Source organism: Phyllostomus discolor, chromosome 14 (genome assembly GCF_004126475.2).
Source record: "Phyllostomus discolor isolate MPI-MPIP mPhyDis1 chromosome 14, mPhyDis1.pri.v3, whole genome shotgun sequence".
In the NCBI taxonomy this organism is placed as follows: Eukaryota; Metazoa; Chordata; class Mammalia; order Chiroptera; family Phyllostomidae; genus Phyllostomus; species Phyllostomus discolor.
The window spans coordinates 48,302,514-48,320,535 of record NC_040916.2 but is presented as its reverse complement, the minus strand read 5'-3'; the positions used below and the strand labels follow the sequence as shown (position 1 = coordinate 48,320,535).

General features: G+C 47.2%; 1 protein-coding gene across 10 annotated transcripts in view; it reads left to right on the top strand.

Moving 5' to 3' along the window:
* Window positions 1–18,022, top strand: part of ADAR (adenosine deaminase RNA specific) — a 41,368-nt gene that overhangs the window by 555 nt on the left and 22,791 nt on the right. For 2 of the 10 annotated variants that reach the window (XM_028502643.2, XM_036015448.1), the window contains exon 1: window positions 16,199–16,405. The exons of 7 other annotated variants lie outside the window; for them this stretch is intronic. In XM_028502643.2, coding sequence (XP_028358444.1) covers window positions 16,391–16,405 — 15 coding nt within the window. In that variant the 5' untranslated portion in view covers window positions 16,199–16,390. Of the gene's footprint in view, window positions 1–16,198; window positions 16,406–18,022 lie in introns of those variants that run through there. One more of the 10 variants, XM_028502641.2, reaches the window with a different exon arrangement.

Genomic DNA, 18,022 nt, shown 5'->3' with positions numbered 1-18,022 from the left:
TGGATTGAGAGGCGCCTGCTACTGGTCTTGTGCGCACCTTCCTCCGCCGTGTCGCCCTAGTTGCAGAGGCCCGCGCCGCATTCTTGGGATAACATCCGCCGCCCTTGGTATGCCTGACATAGGGATGGCGTAGGCGGCCGTCGTGGAGAGCCCACTGCGGGGTCACGGCTGCCGCGCTCTGCCTGGGTCTGGCCCTGTGCAGGAGGCCTAGTTGCGTCACCTCCCCACCCTTCATCTCCTTGGCATGATTCTTGCTCCCTATTAGAAGGTAAAACTGCCTCCGATGTTCCAGGTTGGTGTCAGAGTTTGGGAAACTTGCCTTCCAAAAAGACACCTGTCGTTGAATTTTACATGTGTGCGGAGGGTCCCAGCGTGGGGTTAGCCGAGGGAGCAGAGTCTAAGCGGCCCAGAGAGGAGACGGCCTGTACAGTGGCTGTAGCATTGGGAGCAGAGAACACAGGAGCATTAAACTGTGGAGCAAATGTGAGTGATGATGCCAACTTCTTTCTTTACCCAAGAAGACTTGTTCCCATCTTTCAAAGGTCCTGGAATATCTTTTTCATCATTTCATTATTTGACAAACAGTTGAGTCAAATTGCCGTGTGGGGGGCAGGGAACAGTGGAAGGGGGCATGAACTTTGGAGTCGGGCCTGCCGTTCACCAGCTGAGTGACACTGAGTGAATTATTTAGTCTCTCTACTCCTACTTGGTCCTATCTCCAAAATAAGGATAATTTTATCTACCTTGCAGAGTTGTTCTCAGAATTTGAAGTATCTAGCTGTTTTCAGTAAGGGCACAGCTCCCAGGCACTTGAACTTGCTCCCTCCCTCCTTTGAAGGTACAGCTGCTTGAGAAACAGGGGAGCTTTTTGCTATTTCGCATGTTTGCTATTCTGCCAGATATGATAAAGCAGACTTGGGTGGGCGGAGCGGTTTAGGTGGGCGGGGCAATCTCAAAATCCATAATCTCTGCTGTAGAGGTCAACATTTTAGAGCTGGAAAGAGGTGAAGGTCACACTTTGTTAATTATACCTTCTTTTTATTGAGTTCTTGTTATTTGCATTACACTGAACCAAGCACTTTACATATGCTAATTTATTTAATCCCTCCAGCAATCCAGAGCAACAGTTAAGTATTATCCCCATTTTACAGAGGCAGAAGGTGAACCTTAGCCAAGATCCTGACACTGGCTAAGGGCAGAACTGGAATTTGAACCCAGGCCCCCAGGCTCATAGTTTGGGTCTTGTTATTTCTCAGTGGCTAGAGTCCCAGAAATGTGAACCTGAGTGGTGAAGGAAGGGAGGCTAGGCAGAGTTGAGAGGGCCAGTACTTGCTGCAAGAATAACATCTCAAATTGTTCAATGATAAATTATCTTTTGCTTTGCCTGGCATTGCCCTGGCCAGGTGGCTTATTTGGTTGGATGTTATCCTGTGCACTGAAAGGTTGCAGGTTCGATCCTTAGTCAGGGCACATACCTAGGCTACAAGTTCGATCCCCTGTCGGGTGCATCCAGGAAACAACCGATTGATGTTTCTCACATCCATGTGTCTCTCTCTCTGTCTCTCGCTCAAATCAATAAAGTCATATCCTCAGGTGAGGATTAAAAAAAATACTTTGCCCACGTGTGAAATGAGATTTGGCTTTTTCACCCTGAGAAAAAGGAAAGGCTCATGAGGCACATGACCTACTGTGTGCACACAGTGCTGGCACCGTGAGCACACAGTAGGTATTTGGCAAATGCCCCTGAAAGAAGAAAAAAATCTGAAGGTATTGTTATTTCTGTCAAAAGGATACCCATTGCTTAATATGCAAAGGCTTCCTTAAGCAGAGCTATATGTAATGTGAGCATCTTTCTGGTTTATGGTTTTAAAGACTTGAAGCTGTGTGTCAGACCAAGGTTGGTATTATCATCTGTGACCAACTGATTAGAGTTTTCAGATACGAGAACAGCAGGATCTAAGCTTTTGGGCTTCCGCAGTGATCCCTTGAGATACAGCAGTTTTATTTATTTGGCTGTAACATCTGCTAGGCCTGGGCCGTGATGGGTGCAGCTGCTTGGGCTGAGTTTGCTGGAGAACACTGCATTTTTTGGCATCAGGAATAAAGAGTTCAAAATACTAGTTTGTTACAAAATTATATATCTGGGAAAGATGTGTGACTGATGTGCATTAATATGGGAATAGCAGAGTGGATTTAAATAGATGATGTTCTTCGCCTTTTGGATGAGCTATGTTTTGTTGGCCCTGTGTTTGAAGATGACTTAGGATTGTATAGTCAATTACTAGGGACTCACAAGGCTTATATAACTCACCCACCTGAACTGTGACTTACTTGTATACACCCTTACCCCAAGGAGCTCATGTTGCTGCTTCTATACTCTCCCAGACACCTGGAAGCCACCTATTTCACCGTCTTCATCAAACGTAATGGGAGAAACCCTCTAACACAGTTCAACCTCCTTTCCCTCTGTCCCTCACCACTACCACACACGCAGTGAAGCTCTTTCCCAAAAAGGGGATATGATAACATAGTTGCAAATGGCAGGAACACAGTGTAAACTAACTTAAGCACAAAGGGGTTTTTTACCCTCTTTGATCATTTAACTAGGGAGTCCAAAAAGGAGCTTCAGGAGTGGCTGGATCATGAGGCTGAAATGCAATCATAAGGACTCTCTTGGCCCTGCCTTTCTCTGCTTCCTTTTGTTTCTTAGCCTGTCTCCTGCTGTTTTCTCTGCACATACTTAAAAGGCCAACTGCTGGCTGCCGGCTGCCCCTAGCCTGTGGTGCTAGAGCTGTCTTCTGGCGTTGTAAAATACTCACCGCAGACAAGCAGATGGGGAGCCCCCGATGGGACAGGTCTGTCACAGGCCCACCCCTGGGATGAAGGAGTCAACTGCCTCTCCCCACCCACAGGGGACGGGGAGTACGGGGACGGGGCAGGCAGAAACGGCGGGTGACTGCACTGTGCGTGTGTCTGCACGCACGCGTGTGTCTGCAAGCTCACAGCCACTTCTTGGAGGCCCTGCCAGAGCCTTCCAGCTGAAAAGGATCCTCCTGGTTTTGTTTGTCCGTCACACATTCGTTCTGTTTGGCATCGACTGTGTGTTCTCTGCCCCTTCCAGGCTTTTACGTCGGCCCTTTGGGTTGCCCTCCCCCGCTGCTTCAGCTGGCTGACTTCCTTTCAGAAGCCTTCCTTGGCCTCCACCAATGAATTAGGCAACCTTTCCCATCAACGCCTCAGCACACCTGACTGTGGATTCGACTTCTGTTGGATGGTTGTCTAAACTGGTCACTTCTCTAGATGGAGAGCCCTCGAGCACAGAGGGGCCGTTTGCTTGGTGTTTCCCACCCTCCATCCTTGGCTGGCGTTCTCTTTCTTCATTGCACGTGCATCCAACCGACATTATGCATTTATTTGTGTATTGCCTGTCTTCTCACTGGAGCATCAGCTTCGTGAAAATAATAGGAAAAGAATTTTCCTTTTGCTTACTGCTGTGTCCCTAGGGCCTAGGGCAGTGCCAGACACACAGTATGTGCCTAATAAATGTTTGTTAAACGAACGAATGAAAATCTGCCCACAGGGAGAACGTGCCGGCATCGTGGTGAGGAGAATTCTGATCTACATGATAGATGCAGCTCTCACGGTAAATGTCTGTGAACTCGAGTGCTGCCAGGGTCCGCCCTGGAAGGGCAGGACCTCTCTCCCCAGGTGCATCTGTCTAAACCTGCAGAGACCGAGGTCAGGCCTCAAGGAGAAGCCACCAGAAACTTCACCCATGAGGTGTCGTACTCCCCTCAAACCTTTCCGAGCGATGACAGGGTGTATATTAAGGCTTTTTTCTATAGTTTGAGTCTTTTTCCATATTTGTTTTTGAAACTTTTCCCTGAGCACTTCCAGTATGCCAGGCACTATTCTGAGCCCTTTTTATCAGTAACAACAACTCACTCTTTGACCAGAGTTTTGGGATCAAGGCCTGTGAACTTTGAAACATTTATCAAGTACCAAAAACACTCAAGAAAAGCTTAAAAAATCCTTATTAGAAAGTTATGAAAGAAACGAGACCCGTCTCCCTGCAGCCTGCCCCGCCCCGGGAGGTGGAGCTCTGGCAGTAGCTGTGTGTGTGTGTGTGTGTGTGTGTGTGTGTGTGTGTCTCCTTCCTGACCTTCCCTCGTGGTTTCGGTTAGAGCTGCTGATCAAGTTGTTGCTGGGTTTCCGCCCCCTGCAGCCCTGTTCTACGTGCTGATCTGCACTTGCCTCTCCCGTAGCTGCCTTCAGGGTGCTTCTGCTGTACCGCCTGGGGCACCAGGGGCCCAGAGTGAACTCTGTCCTTCAGCCGTCCGTTCCCCAGGGAAGGCCCAGTCCTCATCTCCCACCCGCCCCCATCTTCCTGCTTATCGAGGTGCCTTAGCGAATACTGTCCATGTCACACTCACCTCCTGATCAAAAGAATAAATAAAAATAAAAACTGGGGGGTAGGGAATTCTATTTTCAAAAGAATAGTTCTCATGAAAGCACTGTAGACTTGAGGTGAGACACTAGTGTTTAGCCCCGCCCCCTTACAGTGCCAGGTCCTGATCCGCTTCCTGGGAAGGGGACAGGGTCCCCACTGCAGGGTCCCCACTGCAGTGCCCGCCGTTGTGCTGCCCTCCCCCCCCCCCTTCCAGGCGGGTGTTCTCACTGAGACAGGAGGATCTGAGCTAAATTGAAGAATGACATCTCTTTTTAATTTGCTTTTTTGTTATGATTAAGTTTTAACTATTTTTATATACCTATTAAGCATTTTTATTATTTCTGTGTTTCAATTTTTCAGTTACTATTTTATCTAGTCACTTATTGTGTTATTTTATAAATTATACAAGCTCTCTTTAAAAATGAGTATGTGCTCATTATTTTAAAAAGCAAACAAAAAAACTTTATTTCCTGTAAATAGTTTTCCAATTTGGTATTGACCTTCTCATTAAATATACATATTTTTCATCTTTCTGTAGACAAATTGCTTGTAAGCTTTAAAGTGTTTTCTCTTGTTCTGTATTCTAGTATTTTATGATTTGCTTATGACATACTACTTTAAAAAGCTAATATTCAGTTTTATTTCTGATTATGACAATATTTGATAAAAATATTGTGTGATGTTTTAAATAAAATCAGTATGAATTAGATAAAGGTCTATGTTTTGTTTTAAAGATCTTTGCATTAGTGTATATATCATATATTTTTCCTTTTTAAAATAATTGATCAGAATATCAAAGCATGCTCTATGAAACAGATTCAAATACATGTGTAGTTCTCATGATCACGGTGTTCTCAGCATTTCCGTAAACTGCTCTGTGTCCGTTTGTCCACGTCTGTCAGTCGGTGTGACGAGTGCTCGCGTTCCACCCACAGCTCCAGAGTGCGTGGCCGGGAGGGTGAAGCTAGCCTCTTCTGGTGCTCTCACTCCCACTGCTTCCCAGCTCTCTTTTGCTGAGATATAATTATATGCAACAAACAGCACACAATTTATGGGTGTCATTTAGTGACTTTTGACAACTATATAGTATACCCATTCAATCACCATTCGAATCCAGAAAATAAAACACTTCCATCACTCCAGGAAGTTCTCTCAGGCTCCTTTCTAGTCGCCCACCTCCCCAAACCACCACTATGCTAATGTCTGTCATCGTGAGTTAGTTTTGCCTGTTCTGAAATTTCATGTAAATGGAATTGTGCTTTTGTAAGTGGCTTCTTTTAGCCAGGCTAACCCGTGTTGCATGAGTCAGCATCTTCTGTGTGAATGTACCTCAGCTGTTCTTCATTCTGCAGGTGACAAGCAGTTGGTTTGTTTCTAGTTTGAGGCTATTAAGGATAAAGCTCCATGCCCTGGCCAGTGGCTCAGTGGGGTGGAGCGTCGTCCTATACACCAAGGTTGCAGTTCATCCCCCGTCCCAGCACATACCTGCGGTGCAAGTTCAATCCCCGGTCAGGGCGCATATCGGAGGCAAGCGACCAATGCTTCTCTCTATATAAAAATCAATAAACATATCTTCAGGTGAGGATTAAGAAAGAGAAAAAAAGAATAAAGTTCTATGAACATTCTTTTTTATTATTGTGGTAAAATACCATGAAATTTACTATCTTAACCATTTTTAAGGTGCAGTTCGGCAATGTTACATATATTCACACTGTGAAACATCTCCAGAACTTTTTCATCTTGGAAGTCTGAAACTGTACCCATTAACCAGCAACATCCCTTTCCCCTTCGCCCTCCCTGGGTTCTACCACAACTCTCCCTGTCTTCTTCTGGTTGTTTCTTTCCGTTTTTCCGCCAGCATCGGTGCACAGTTGCCAGGTTGTAGGGAGGGCAGTTACGTACTTAACCCTGGAAGAAGCTGCCAAATGGCTACCAGAACGGTTGTACCTCTTACATTCCCACCAAGAGCGTAGGAGACTTGTAGTTGCTCCATTCCCTAACCGACGGTACATACTGTGAGTTTTTATTTCAGTCGTTCCGGTATCTGCAGTGGTGTCTCATTGTGGTTTTATCAGGTCACGTTTTAATTCATTTACGTGGCTGTTTCTATTATTGTACTGAGCTTCTTAAGGGCAAATTTCATGCATTTCATTTATCCTTTTGTTACTATTAACTTTTTTTCCCTATTGAAGAGGTGATAGGTGCTTTGTTATAGAAAACGTGAACATTGTAGAAAACTACAATATTAAAATGAATAAGATCACAGGTAGCCCCAGGCCTCATCACGAGCAGTTTGCTGTCTCGTGCAGTGCGGCGTTGGTCACCCCGCAGGTAAAGACGTTCCAGGGGCTGGCTGAGCGGGCAACTCAGCGGCGTGCCCGCCCTCCCTTCCGTCATCTCGGACAGCGCTGCTCCACAGCTGGGTGCCGGTGTCCCAGAAAGCCCCTGGCAGACTTCCTCTTGTGTTTCCTTGACCAGAGTTGTGTCACCTGCATTCCTGACAGGAGAGATGGGCGTGCAAAGCGGGAGCTGGGCATCCTCCAGGGAAGTGGGCGGAGCCGGGCACTCTCGGAAAGGAGGCACTGGTCTGGGGGCCAGTCGGCGCGGTCTGCCACTTGGGCATATTGTTTTTCCAGGCTTAAGTTGTTCCCTCTTTACATTTTATTATGCTCTAAACACCTTCCACGGTGTTTGCTCTGTAAATATTACTTCTGGGTGTCGCGTGCTCTCCAACTGCACCTGAATGCGCCTGACTGTGTCTCCAGTTCTGGACCTTAAGGCTGTTTTCGATTTCTGCTATTGTAAACAGAACTATAGCACACATAAGGTTTTGTAGTAGATTTTAAGTTCTCCATCTCAAGGTAGATTTTTATTCATTACATTATTGATAGTAACTGTAGGAGTAGGTTTACATTATTAGTAACAATGACTGCTGACTATTAGCTGAGGTTATGGACGTACTGAAGACTTTGATACACATTGTGCAATTGCTTTGTAAAAAAAGTTGAACTCAGCAGTTTAGCTCTCCCAGCAGTATAGTAGAGTGCCTGTTCCTCCTCCTCACTTTTCCCTTTTCTGTCTTTCTTTCATTCAATCAGTAATATGTATTCCATTGGCAAATATTGGCTGAGTACCTTCTCCAGGCAGAGCACGTGCTGGGTCATGGGGTTACAAGACTTGTCATGCTCAGGAAAGACACATTGCAGTTTGTATGAAGAAAGCTTCCCAGGGCTATGAGAACTGCAGGCGTTATAAGCCCACTTCCCCCCCTCCCCTCCCCCTGCATGGGGCAGGCGTGGAGGAGGAGCCTGTGACTGGGCTTTGCCAGGCCGGCAGGAGGGCTCTGTGGCTGGTGGGCAAACAGGACGGTGTCTTTCTTGAAGCCTGGCTGGGCTGGGCTGGGCGGTGGAGTGGGGTCACACGGCAGACCTCGTGATGGACTTGGGCCTTCCTTGAGAGCGATGGGTAGCCACGAATCGAGGGGTTTCCAGAAAGGAGATGGTGGTGACCCGATCCTGTGTGGGAGCATTTGGGAGGGACTGGGGCGGACCCTAGATGCAAGATGAGATTGCAGGGGTGGCCATGGAATGCCCAACCAGCACCGAGTGAATCTCATTTTTTTAATTGCTAATTTCATTAACGAGAATGTAATTTATCACATTTCCGTGGCTTTAATGGTTAGTGTGATTGGATCACTTCCCCACATGCTTGGTGGGCGTTTGCACTCCCTTTCCGGTGGGTGGCCTTTTGCAGACTGCTGCGTGGGTGGGGCAGCCCCGTGTGTCGTCCGGGCCGCCCCCTGTGCATCCACAGTGCTGGCCGTCACCCTGAACTTCCTCTGCAGCTTTGTTCTGCCTCAGTTTCCTCTTCTGTGACATGATGAGGGTTACAGGTAAACCCCAGTGCCAACCTGTGTGGGCGCTGTGTGTGTGTACGTCTCATCTAAGTGTGTGGGCCATGTGCGTAAACATACATGAGCTGTGTTTAACTCGGATTCAGGGTCTATACTCATTTTTGTATTATGTTTTTAACTCTTCCCTACGAACAAACTCAGACGCTGCCTCGCTGTTCTGAAGTACAGACGTTGTCTGCGTGAGCAGACGCCCGGCCTCTCTTTCCGGGCCGTCTCCACCGCTGTGACACCGGTCAGGTCGCACATACCATTTGTGTATCGGTGTGTTTATCAAAATGCTTTACAAGTAATCTTCCAATCCGTTTATAATGTATACTGGTTTGTTAATATAAGACAAGGCTGTAAATAGATTTCTTTCTCGTGAAGCCAGCCAGTAAGCTCCACCTGCTGACTCCCCCTTTTCCCCTCGCCGGGGCTGTGGTTCCCCACCTGCGGGGGCCACGCACACCTCGGGTCTGTTTTGGGGAACGTGTCTCTGTGGTTAGGCTGTAGCTCCCTTCTTGTATCATGCTAAGGACCACCTTGATGTGAGCAGGGCAGCTGTCCTCTTTAAAAAATAATTTAGCCATTCTTACCTGTTTGTTCTTGCACTTGAACTTCAGATTAATCATTTCATTAGGTACGCACTCCTCACTGTCTCTACCCTCATTAGAATTTGCAGTAAACTGCTATTTAATGTGGTACTAATTAGCATTTATAAATTATTTGACTATCACATTTGGGGGTTGTATGTTCTATTTAACACACATGTGTTCCTCAGCAGAGTTTCATACTTTTCCATATTTCTTAAGATTATTCATAAATGTTTCTGTCTTTTAAAAAATGGTTTATTTGCTATTAAGGATATAGTATTTCTCAAGAACTAAGTTGTCTTGTCTTGTATATTTCTGTTTCATATTCAGCCACATTCCTTGACTGGTGGTGGTTCTAAGAGTTTTTTAGGTAATCCTCTGTCAAGTAGGGTTATGATGTTATCGCAAATAATCTGGGTTTGTTTCCTGTTTTAATAGTTTATCTTTTATTTGTTTTGTGTTATAGAATATGCTAGAATTTGCCAAATAACATTAAATACAATATTTCTTTGATTCTAAGACCATTCAGCTTAAGAACATGCTATCGATTTAACGATAGCTTTTGGGGGCTACTATTTGAAATGAAATGCCCACATGTTGTAACTCACATTCCAATATCAGATGTGTGTGGCGTACATCTCACAATTGGGGAAATAACATAATAATGGTAATGGTGGCTCCCATTTCTTATTTTAGTGGGACTTATGATAGTCTTTGTTATGTTAAAGAATATTCTTTTTTCAAGTCAAATAAAAAGCTCTAATTCTGCTGGATGGTAAGGAGAAGGCTGTACTGTTTGGTTTAACAAAAAGTGGACATGGTAGCTGTGCACGTGTCAACCAGGACGCTGGCGTGTTCGGCCCTTGCCCTGTGGCCACCCCAGGTGCACAGCGCCCACTGCAGAGCGCGGTCTCTGGAGGCCCCGCCCTCGGGGCTCCCCAGCCACACTGCCCATCGAGGTGGTATATTAGTCTCGAGTGTGGCAGTGACGCATTTGGTTGCTTAAAGCAACAAGTTTATTTTCTGACTGTTCTGGAGGCCAAAAGTCAGAAATTGGTACCACTGGGCCAAAATCGAGGAGTCTTGGGGCTGTGCTCCTTCCAGAGGCTCTAGGGAGGAATCCCTACCTCGCCTTCTCCGGCTCCTGGTGGCTGCTGCCTTACTTGGCTTGTGGCCACGTCACTCCCGTCTTTAAGGCCAGAATCTTCACATCTCTGTCTGTGGCGTCTTCACACACCCTCTCCTCTCTGTGTGTAGATGGAAATTTTTGTGAACTTGTCGGTGCTGAGGGTGATGCTTTCAACGATGTGTGTTAGCAGTGGCAAAGCCTTGGTCATGCCCTTTGGAAAGAAGACTGTCGACACCTGGAAATGGCTCTAAGTCGATTCTCAGAAAACCAGTTCATTGAAAAATTGGTTCTGCAAGGGCCGCTCGACCTCACCCCACCCCAGCCCCCACTGCCCCTGGTCCGCAGCTCTATAGGGGCAGGGAGGTGGGCAGAGGACATTTTCTTCAATACTGTTGTGAAGGCAGAATAAAAACTGGTCAATTAAGACCTTAAAGAAAGAAATCAGTTCAGCATATTGGTTGCTTAGTAAATTGATAATTTAGGAAATTAGCCATTTGGCAAATTGGCTTTCGGCAAATTGGCTTTCTGCAATTGGCTCTTGGGGAAATCAGTCTGCTTCCCTAGAAAACACCTCGGAACTGGGGCAGAGGCTGTCTGGTGCCCTCTGCTCGTCCCCTGCAAGCCACGGACACGGGGACATTGCCCTTGCAGGAAAGTGGGACTCGGCCCAGTCACTCATGCTCTGTGAGGGCTGGGTCATAGAGAGGAAGAGGAAGAGAAAGCAAAAGTGAGTGGGAGGTACCCCACCTTTGGACCCTGACTCAGCGGAACCTAGATGTGGGCCAGCAGCTGAACTTCTCTGTGCTGGTCAGGCCAAGCGGGAGGGCGGTCAGCTGGTGTGTGCCAGCCAGACGTAGGAAGGCGGCCGTAGGGTGTCCAGACTTAATGCATACAACCACAGGTTGTATAGGGTGATCTTGGGGAGTTGTTAGGAGACTAAATGTGCACTAACTGTTTCAACTTACAGCATAAAATACTCAGCACACACAGGGCTGTTAGCCGCTGTTAGTGGTACTGTTCTGACACTGGTGTGACAGTCTAACTGTGTGACCGTACCCACCACCACAGTGCCTGGCGCCCACAGGTAGTTATAAATACCACTTCTCTTCTTCATTGCCTGGGTAACTTAGGGTACAGGCGCTTGTCCACTTTGGAGACCTGTTTGTCCTGGGGGAACCTGAGGCATCTCTTGTTTCTTGTAACTTCAAAAGCCAGTCTGGTCATTAACATCATTGGAGTATATACATCAGCACAAACACAGCCACGGAGCACCACTCAGCCAGTTGCCCAACTCACTGTTCTGTCTGCAGAAAGCCTTACCGATCACCAAAGCAAGTGGGGGCTACTGGGGGGAGACCCTGAGGATTTTGACATTATGTTGATGTGGCATGAACTGTTACAGTGGAATAAAAAGCCCAATGATAAAGAAATGAAAAGAAACAACAAAACAAGGAGGACAATAAACTGGTGCCTAGCAACCCTGCAAATTGCTGATTATGTATATTATGTGCACGTATCACCTCGGACTAAAGATAAGAACACGGGTTTATTCCTGTGCGCATCCTTTTCTAACACAATGACCTGAGAACTAAAAATAACTCAGCAATCTATTGCCTTTTGGTGATATGTTGCCAGCATAGTAGCACACATTCACAGGCAGCGCGTTTCCGTTGCCGCGTCCCTGTATGAGCAAGTGTTGGAGGGGCCTGCAGACATCTGCCTTACCAGAGGGAGCAGACGATCCAGCTGGATGCAGCCCATATGTGCAGTAGTCTGGTATAGAAAGCCGTAGACTAAAAAGACTTGTAAATCCCCTTCCCTGCACACAGTGAGGTTAAACAGAAGATCTGCAACAAGCCAGACTAACAGTTATTTATGGTGAAAAGGCAAGAATAGCAGGGATTGGAAACTAAAACCAGCTCAGTAGCCAGATGATAACGTCCTCCCCATAAGGGGGATGTCCAGGCCCCTGAAGGCACATACGGAGCCGGAGTTTGGCAGCGTTACGGGAAAGCCAGAGTTGAAGTGAGGGCTTTTTCATGCTCACCTTATTTTAGATGGTAACTCTGAAACCATTTAGGTGGTGGTTAGTAAATAGTGCTCGGTTACTGCACAGTGGGGCAGCAGGCACGCTCAGACCCCAGGAACGGGAGCTCCCCAAAGTAGTCGAGGAGCATGTTCCTGGTGCCTTTGTGCATGGGGGCAGCACAGGAAGGGAAGGCACTGGTCCACGAACGGGGGAGGGGGAGGGGTAATTTTGACTGTTTGCTTTTCTGTATTTTCTGGAATTTTCTCTAATCAACTTTTTTTACTTCTTTTTCCTTTTTTAAAAAATACATTTTATTGATTATGCTATTACAGTTGTCCTATTACCCCCCTTAATTTCTCTCCACCCTGCACACCCTCCCCTACCCACATTCCCCCCCTTTAGTTCATGTCCATGTGTCATAATTTCTTTAGCTTCTACATTTCCCATACTATCCTTACCCTCCCCCTGTCTATTTTCTACCTACCATCTATGCTACTTAGTCTCTGTACCTTTTCCCCCTCTCTCCTCCTCCCACTCCCCTGATGCTAACCCTCCATGTGATCTCCATTTCTGTGGTTCTGTTCCTGTTCTAGTTGTTTGCTTAGTTTGTTTTTATTTTGTTTTAGGTGTGGTTGTTAATAATTGTGAGTCTGTTGTCATTTACTATACATGATTTTTATCTTCTTTTTCTTAGATAAGTCCCTGTAACATTTCATAAAATAAGGACTTGGTGATGATGAACTCCTTTAACTTGACCTTATCTGAGAAACACTTTATCTGCCCTTCCATTCTAAATGAAAGCTTTGCTGGATAGAGCAATCTTGGATGTAGGTCCTTGCCTTTCATGACTTGGAATACTTCTTTCCAGCCCCTTCTTGCCTGTAAGGTCTCTTTTGAGAAATCAGCTGACAGTCTGATGGGAACTCCTTTATAGGTTACTGTCCCCTTATCTCTTGCTGCCTCTAGGATTCTCTCCTTCATTTTTCCCTTGGCTAATGTAATTATGATGTGCCTTGGTGTGTTCCTTCTTGGGTCCAACTTCTTTGGGACTCTGAGCTTCCTGGACTTCCTGGAAGTCTATTTCCTTTGCCAGAATGGGGAAGTTCTCCTTTATTATTTGTTCAAATAACTTTTCCACTTGTTGCTCTTCCTCTTCTCCTTCTGGTACCCCTATAATTTGGATGTTGGAACGTTTAAAGATGTCGTGGAGGTTCCTAAGCCTCTCCTCATTTTTTTGAATTTTTATTTCTCCATTCTTTCCTGTTTGGTTGTTTCTTTCTTCCTTCTGGTCCACTCTATTGTTTTGAGTCCAGTTTCCTTCCCATCACTATTAGTTCGCTGTGCATTTTCCTTCATTTCTCTTATCGTAGCCTATATTTGTTAGTCTAATTTGTGACCAAAATCAACCAATTCTGTGCGCATCCTGATTACCAGTGCTTTGAACTGTGCATCTGATAGGTTGGCTATCTTTCAGTCGCTTAAAAGTATTGCCTGTGGGGCTTTCATTCTGTTTGAGCCATCTTTTTTTTTTTTCTTCCTTTGGTCTGGTCGCTCCTGTTACGTATGAGGGGCGGAGCCTTAGGTGTTCACCAGGGCGGGGCACCCTAGTCGCTGGGTTGTGACGTTGTATGTGGGGGCGGGGTCCGAGAGGGAACAATGGTGCTTGCTCCACTCTCCGTCGGTCCTCAGTCTCTTCCGCTACTGGGCCCCTCTGGTGCCAATTCCCGTGTGGGTGGGCTTGTGCACCCCGTGGGACTTTCCAAGGACCTCTCTTCTGAGGCTGGGAGTCTCTCCCTGGGCCTCAACTCCCACAGGTGTTTTCAATCAGTGCCCTAAGGCTCTATTTCCTGGTGCTGGGATCCTGGGTTGTATGCTGTGCCTTGGCTTAACAATCCCCACCTCCCTGGGTCTGCTGGTTGCCACCCCTCAGCCAGGGTCTGCTAACTGGGGCTTGTGCACTCAGGGTCCATCTGCTGCGGTCTTGAGCGCCCAGGATGCCTTACGAGCCAGTCCCAACACTCTGTTCTCCGCAACGTGACCCATGCCCCGCTGCCCGACTCCGCCCCTCCTATCAGTCTGGATGAATGTGTCTATTTTAACTTCTTGGTTGTCCGACTTCCATACAGTTCAACTTTCTGTCAGTTCTGGTTGTTATTCTGTTTCTAAATTATTGTTGTCCCTGTCTTGGTTGTGTGAGGAGGCACAGTGTGTCTGCCTATGCCTCCATCTTGGCTGGAAGTCCTGGTTAAGTTTTTTTTTTTAATCAAGCCCATAAAACAGAATAGCAGAAAGGTTCACGGGTCACCACCTCACAACCCTGTGGACCCCAAAGCAATTGCTGGGGGCTGTGGAAGTTGAAATGTTTATGAATGAGACTGGCTGTGGTTACTTGAGCTGCTAAGATTAAATTACAAGAGCAGTTGTTCTTTCAAGGCCCGACTGACCCTCTGCTTAGAAGACAAATCTCCCTTCTGCTCTGCCACTGCATCCCATGTTAGATTATAAAAGGGACAGGGCAGCAGCAGCGGGCTTTCCCCTGCCCAACTATGATTAAGGCTTTTCTGGAATATTCTTGTAGAAGGGTTAAGAGCTGTGGTGTTGTTTAGCCCAAAGGCAAGGAAGCAGAGGTAAGGCATAACTTATTTGACTTAAATGGAAAACAATGTGGGAAGATAGGCTGGAATTGTTATAGCAAGAGTCTGTTCTTGTCCTTCACCTTATAAAATTATGACGTAGCGCAGAAAGAGTGAGTGCGTGACAAGGAACCACTGGGAAGCAGCCGTATATGTGGCCGCCCCCCAGCGCCATCAGCCACAGTCTTCCCCACCAGGCTGACTCTTAGCTGGGAGATGGGGGCTCTCGTGCGTGTCAGGTCCTCCGTACTGAACACATGTCCAGCACGTGTCAGGCGCTCCAATGACTGAATGAGGTGTGTTCTGAGATGGTGAAAGTGTCTAGTAGGGTAAGTGCAGAGTAACAAAGAAACGCAAAATGAGGGACCACAAATTGCACCTGCTCCCCCAACCTAGAGTAAGGAAAGGCTCCCTCGGAGGTAATAGCTGAAACAGATCTTCAAAGACTGTTGCACCAGAAGCAGTGCAGGAAGCACAGTGTACACCAGGGAACAGAATGTGCAAAGACAGGGAAGCAGGAAAGAACACAGCCAAGCCAAATGTGAAGTCTGGGGCGACCGACACTTAGGGTGACTGGAATAGGAGGACAGTGGAGAAGGGACATCAGCTGGTGGTGATGCCGGAGAGGGACTGCCTTGGAAGTCTCCAAAGCAGTGGGGATAAAATTAAACACAAAAAGGAAATGTTCAGAGGCAAGGGTTTGTTGAGCACTGGGGCTGATCCATAGAATTTTTTCTAGGTATCTTCAGCAAAGTAGAGCAGACACATGACCATGGTCACAAAATCAACTGAAGTTTCGCCTCTAGATAATACAAGTGACCTTTCGGACAGTCGGGCTGTAACTGGAGCGAGTGCAATGGCGGTTTTCCACAGTCAGACCTGGAAAGCCTCACTCCCCACCTCTGTGATTTGGGGATATTGCCTACCAGGTAAAGCTGTGTGTGAAGATTAAGGGGGTGTGTGCCCTCCTTGAGATGGCTGGATGGTGGCAGCGGGTAGGTTTTATGATGTAGATCCTCAATTGTTCAGTTGCTGTCATTGTCTTGCATTTTAGTGGCTATTACCAGTTCATGTCTGTTTATAATATTAATACTATGTTAATGTTAACCATGTAAGAGATCTGCCCTCAACCCTACCCCACCACGTGCCACATTAGGGATTCAAGGTCGGTAGTGCGGGACCAGGGCGACAGCAGAGGGAGCCTAAGGCCATTTCTCCAGTGCGGGGCTTCCTGGTGCGTCTTTGTTTTCCTTTGCTTTTTCCCTTGCATACCTGAGAGGGCTGCTTAGTAGCATTCTTAGTTCAGTATTTACAGATGTTTTCCAAAAGAAAGCACCCTGCCCAGGATTCCTGAAAGGAAGGATTGGAGCTGTAACCGGCTGAGACTAGGCAGCTTCTGTTAGCTGTGCTCAAGCCCCTCCCCTTGGCCAAACTTTCCAAAGGGGCGGTCCTTCCCGAGAAACGAAAGTGAAATTGAACCGGAGCCATTTCACAGCCAGTTCACCAACCGCCCGGCCCAGGGGTGTTTCCTGTCTGGACTCCACCGACACCCCCTTTTCTGCGAAGCCACGAGCGGAAGCCTGGCCCCTGGAAACGAACGGTGGCCGCGGGGAGGGTCCCACCGCGGGGAGGGTCGCGCTGCCCGGACATGTTTCCCGGGCGCCATGGACCCGAGGCAGGTAAGTGTGGGCCCCCCAGAACTCGGCGCCTTGGCCCACCGCTGGTGCGCTCGCGTTTCAGCCCCTGGTGTGTGTGCTCTGTGAGTGCGCGTGCACGCACGCGCGTGTGTTTTCTTTCCAAGCAGAGTTGCTGTTCTCGTACTTTGTATCCTGCTAATCATAGTGCCGTTTTAGCGATGTGAGCAAGAGGGGCTGTGAGGGGCTGCACCTCCGTCAGAGGAGCGAGGCCTGAGCCCAGGTTGAGGCAGAGTCCCTCTCCCTTGCTGCTTGGACCTCCGAGGCACGCCCCCGGCCGCCCTTGAGTCCCATTTAGACAACATGCATTACTTCTAGCAATCTCCTCCCTGCGCCCTTTAAACTTCCTGAAGGCATTTGGGAAATGAAAACCCACTCTTCTTAACCTGCAGGAGAAAGTTTATAGCAGCTTTATTCATCATGGCTAAAAACGGGAAAAACCCAAATGTCCCTCAACGGGTGATGAGATTTAAAAAAAAGATGGGGGGAGTCTGGCGGTGTGATGGACCACCGCTTGGCCAAAGGAAGGAGGAGAGGCTGGTGATGCAACGGCCCGGTGGGGGACCGCAGTGCTCTGTGCTAAGGCACCGACTGTGTGCCGTGTGCGTCCCCTTAGCTTTGTTCTGGAAAAAAGAAAGCCATAAGGACAGCACCCAGACGTGGGTGCCGGGGTCTGGTTGGAGGCGGAAGGAGTTTGCTGCAAAGTAGGGAAAACGTTTTTGGGAAAGGGAAATATTCCGTGTCTTGATTGCGGTGGTAGTGATAAGTGATAAGGCTGTATGTGCTCTGACTCTATGCAGTCAAGTCTCAGAATTATACACTAAAAAGGGTAAGTTTTACTCTTTGTTAATTTACCTCCATTTAAAAAAAATATACAGGATCCCACAGGTAACACCTGCTTGAGTGGTTGATGGGGTAATGATATGGGTGTAATAATTCATAATTTCAATTTGAACAATTCACCTGAAATGTCATATGGTGTGCTTGAGTGTGACATTGTTCTGTTACAGAATTACATGCTTATCATTGTGTAATACAAGATTTCATAATACAAAGGGGTGTTACTTGTGCCAGACCCTGTGTATAAAACACATGTACATGTATGCACGCATATGTGTGTGAAGAACAGAGATATCGACCAGAGCGGGCAAGTGTAGGTTTACAGTTGTGAGTACGGGGAACAGTTTATTCTTGTATTATTATTTATTAACTATTATTTGTATTACAACTCACTTCATATGTATTTTATATATGTCTTTAAAAATCAGGTAAATTTAACATACAGTGAAGCTTACCCTTTTTAGTGTTTAATTCTGAGTTTTGACTCGAGTCAAAGCACACAGCCTTATAAATGCCTCCACAGCCGTACAATATACACACGTGCACGTGTGCACATAGATGTGTGTCCCTGCTGTGAAAGAGCTGGAGACATCCTACTTGAAGGAAAAGCAGTCTTCGCACTCCTGGTGTATTGCCCTACGGGGACCGTGTGGTGAACGTGGGGGCTCCTCTCGTGACCCCCGACACGTGAGACCGGGCGGAAGTGCAGCTCTGCAGGGCAGCAAGTGCGAAGCGGCCGTTACACGGTTTGCGTGATAAGCG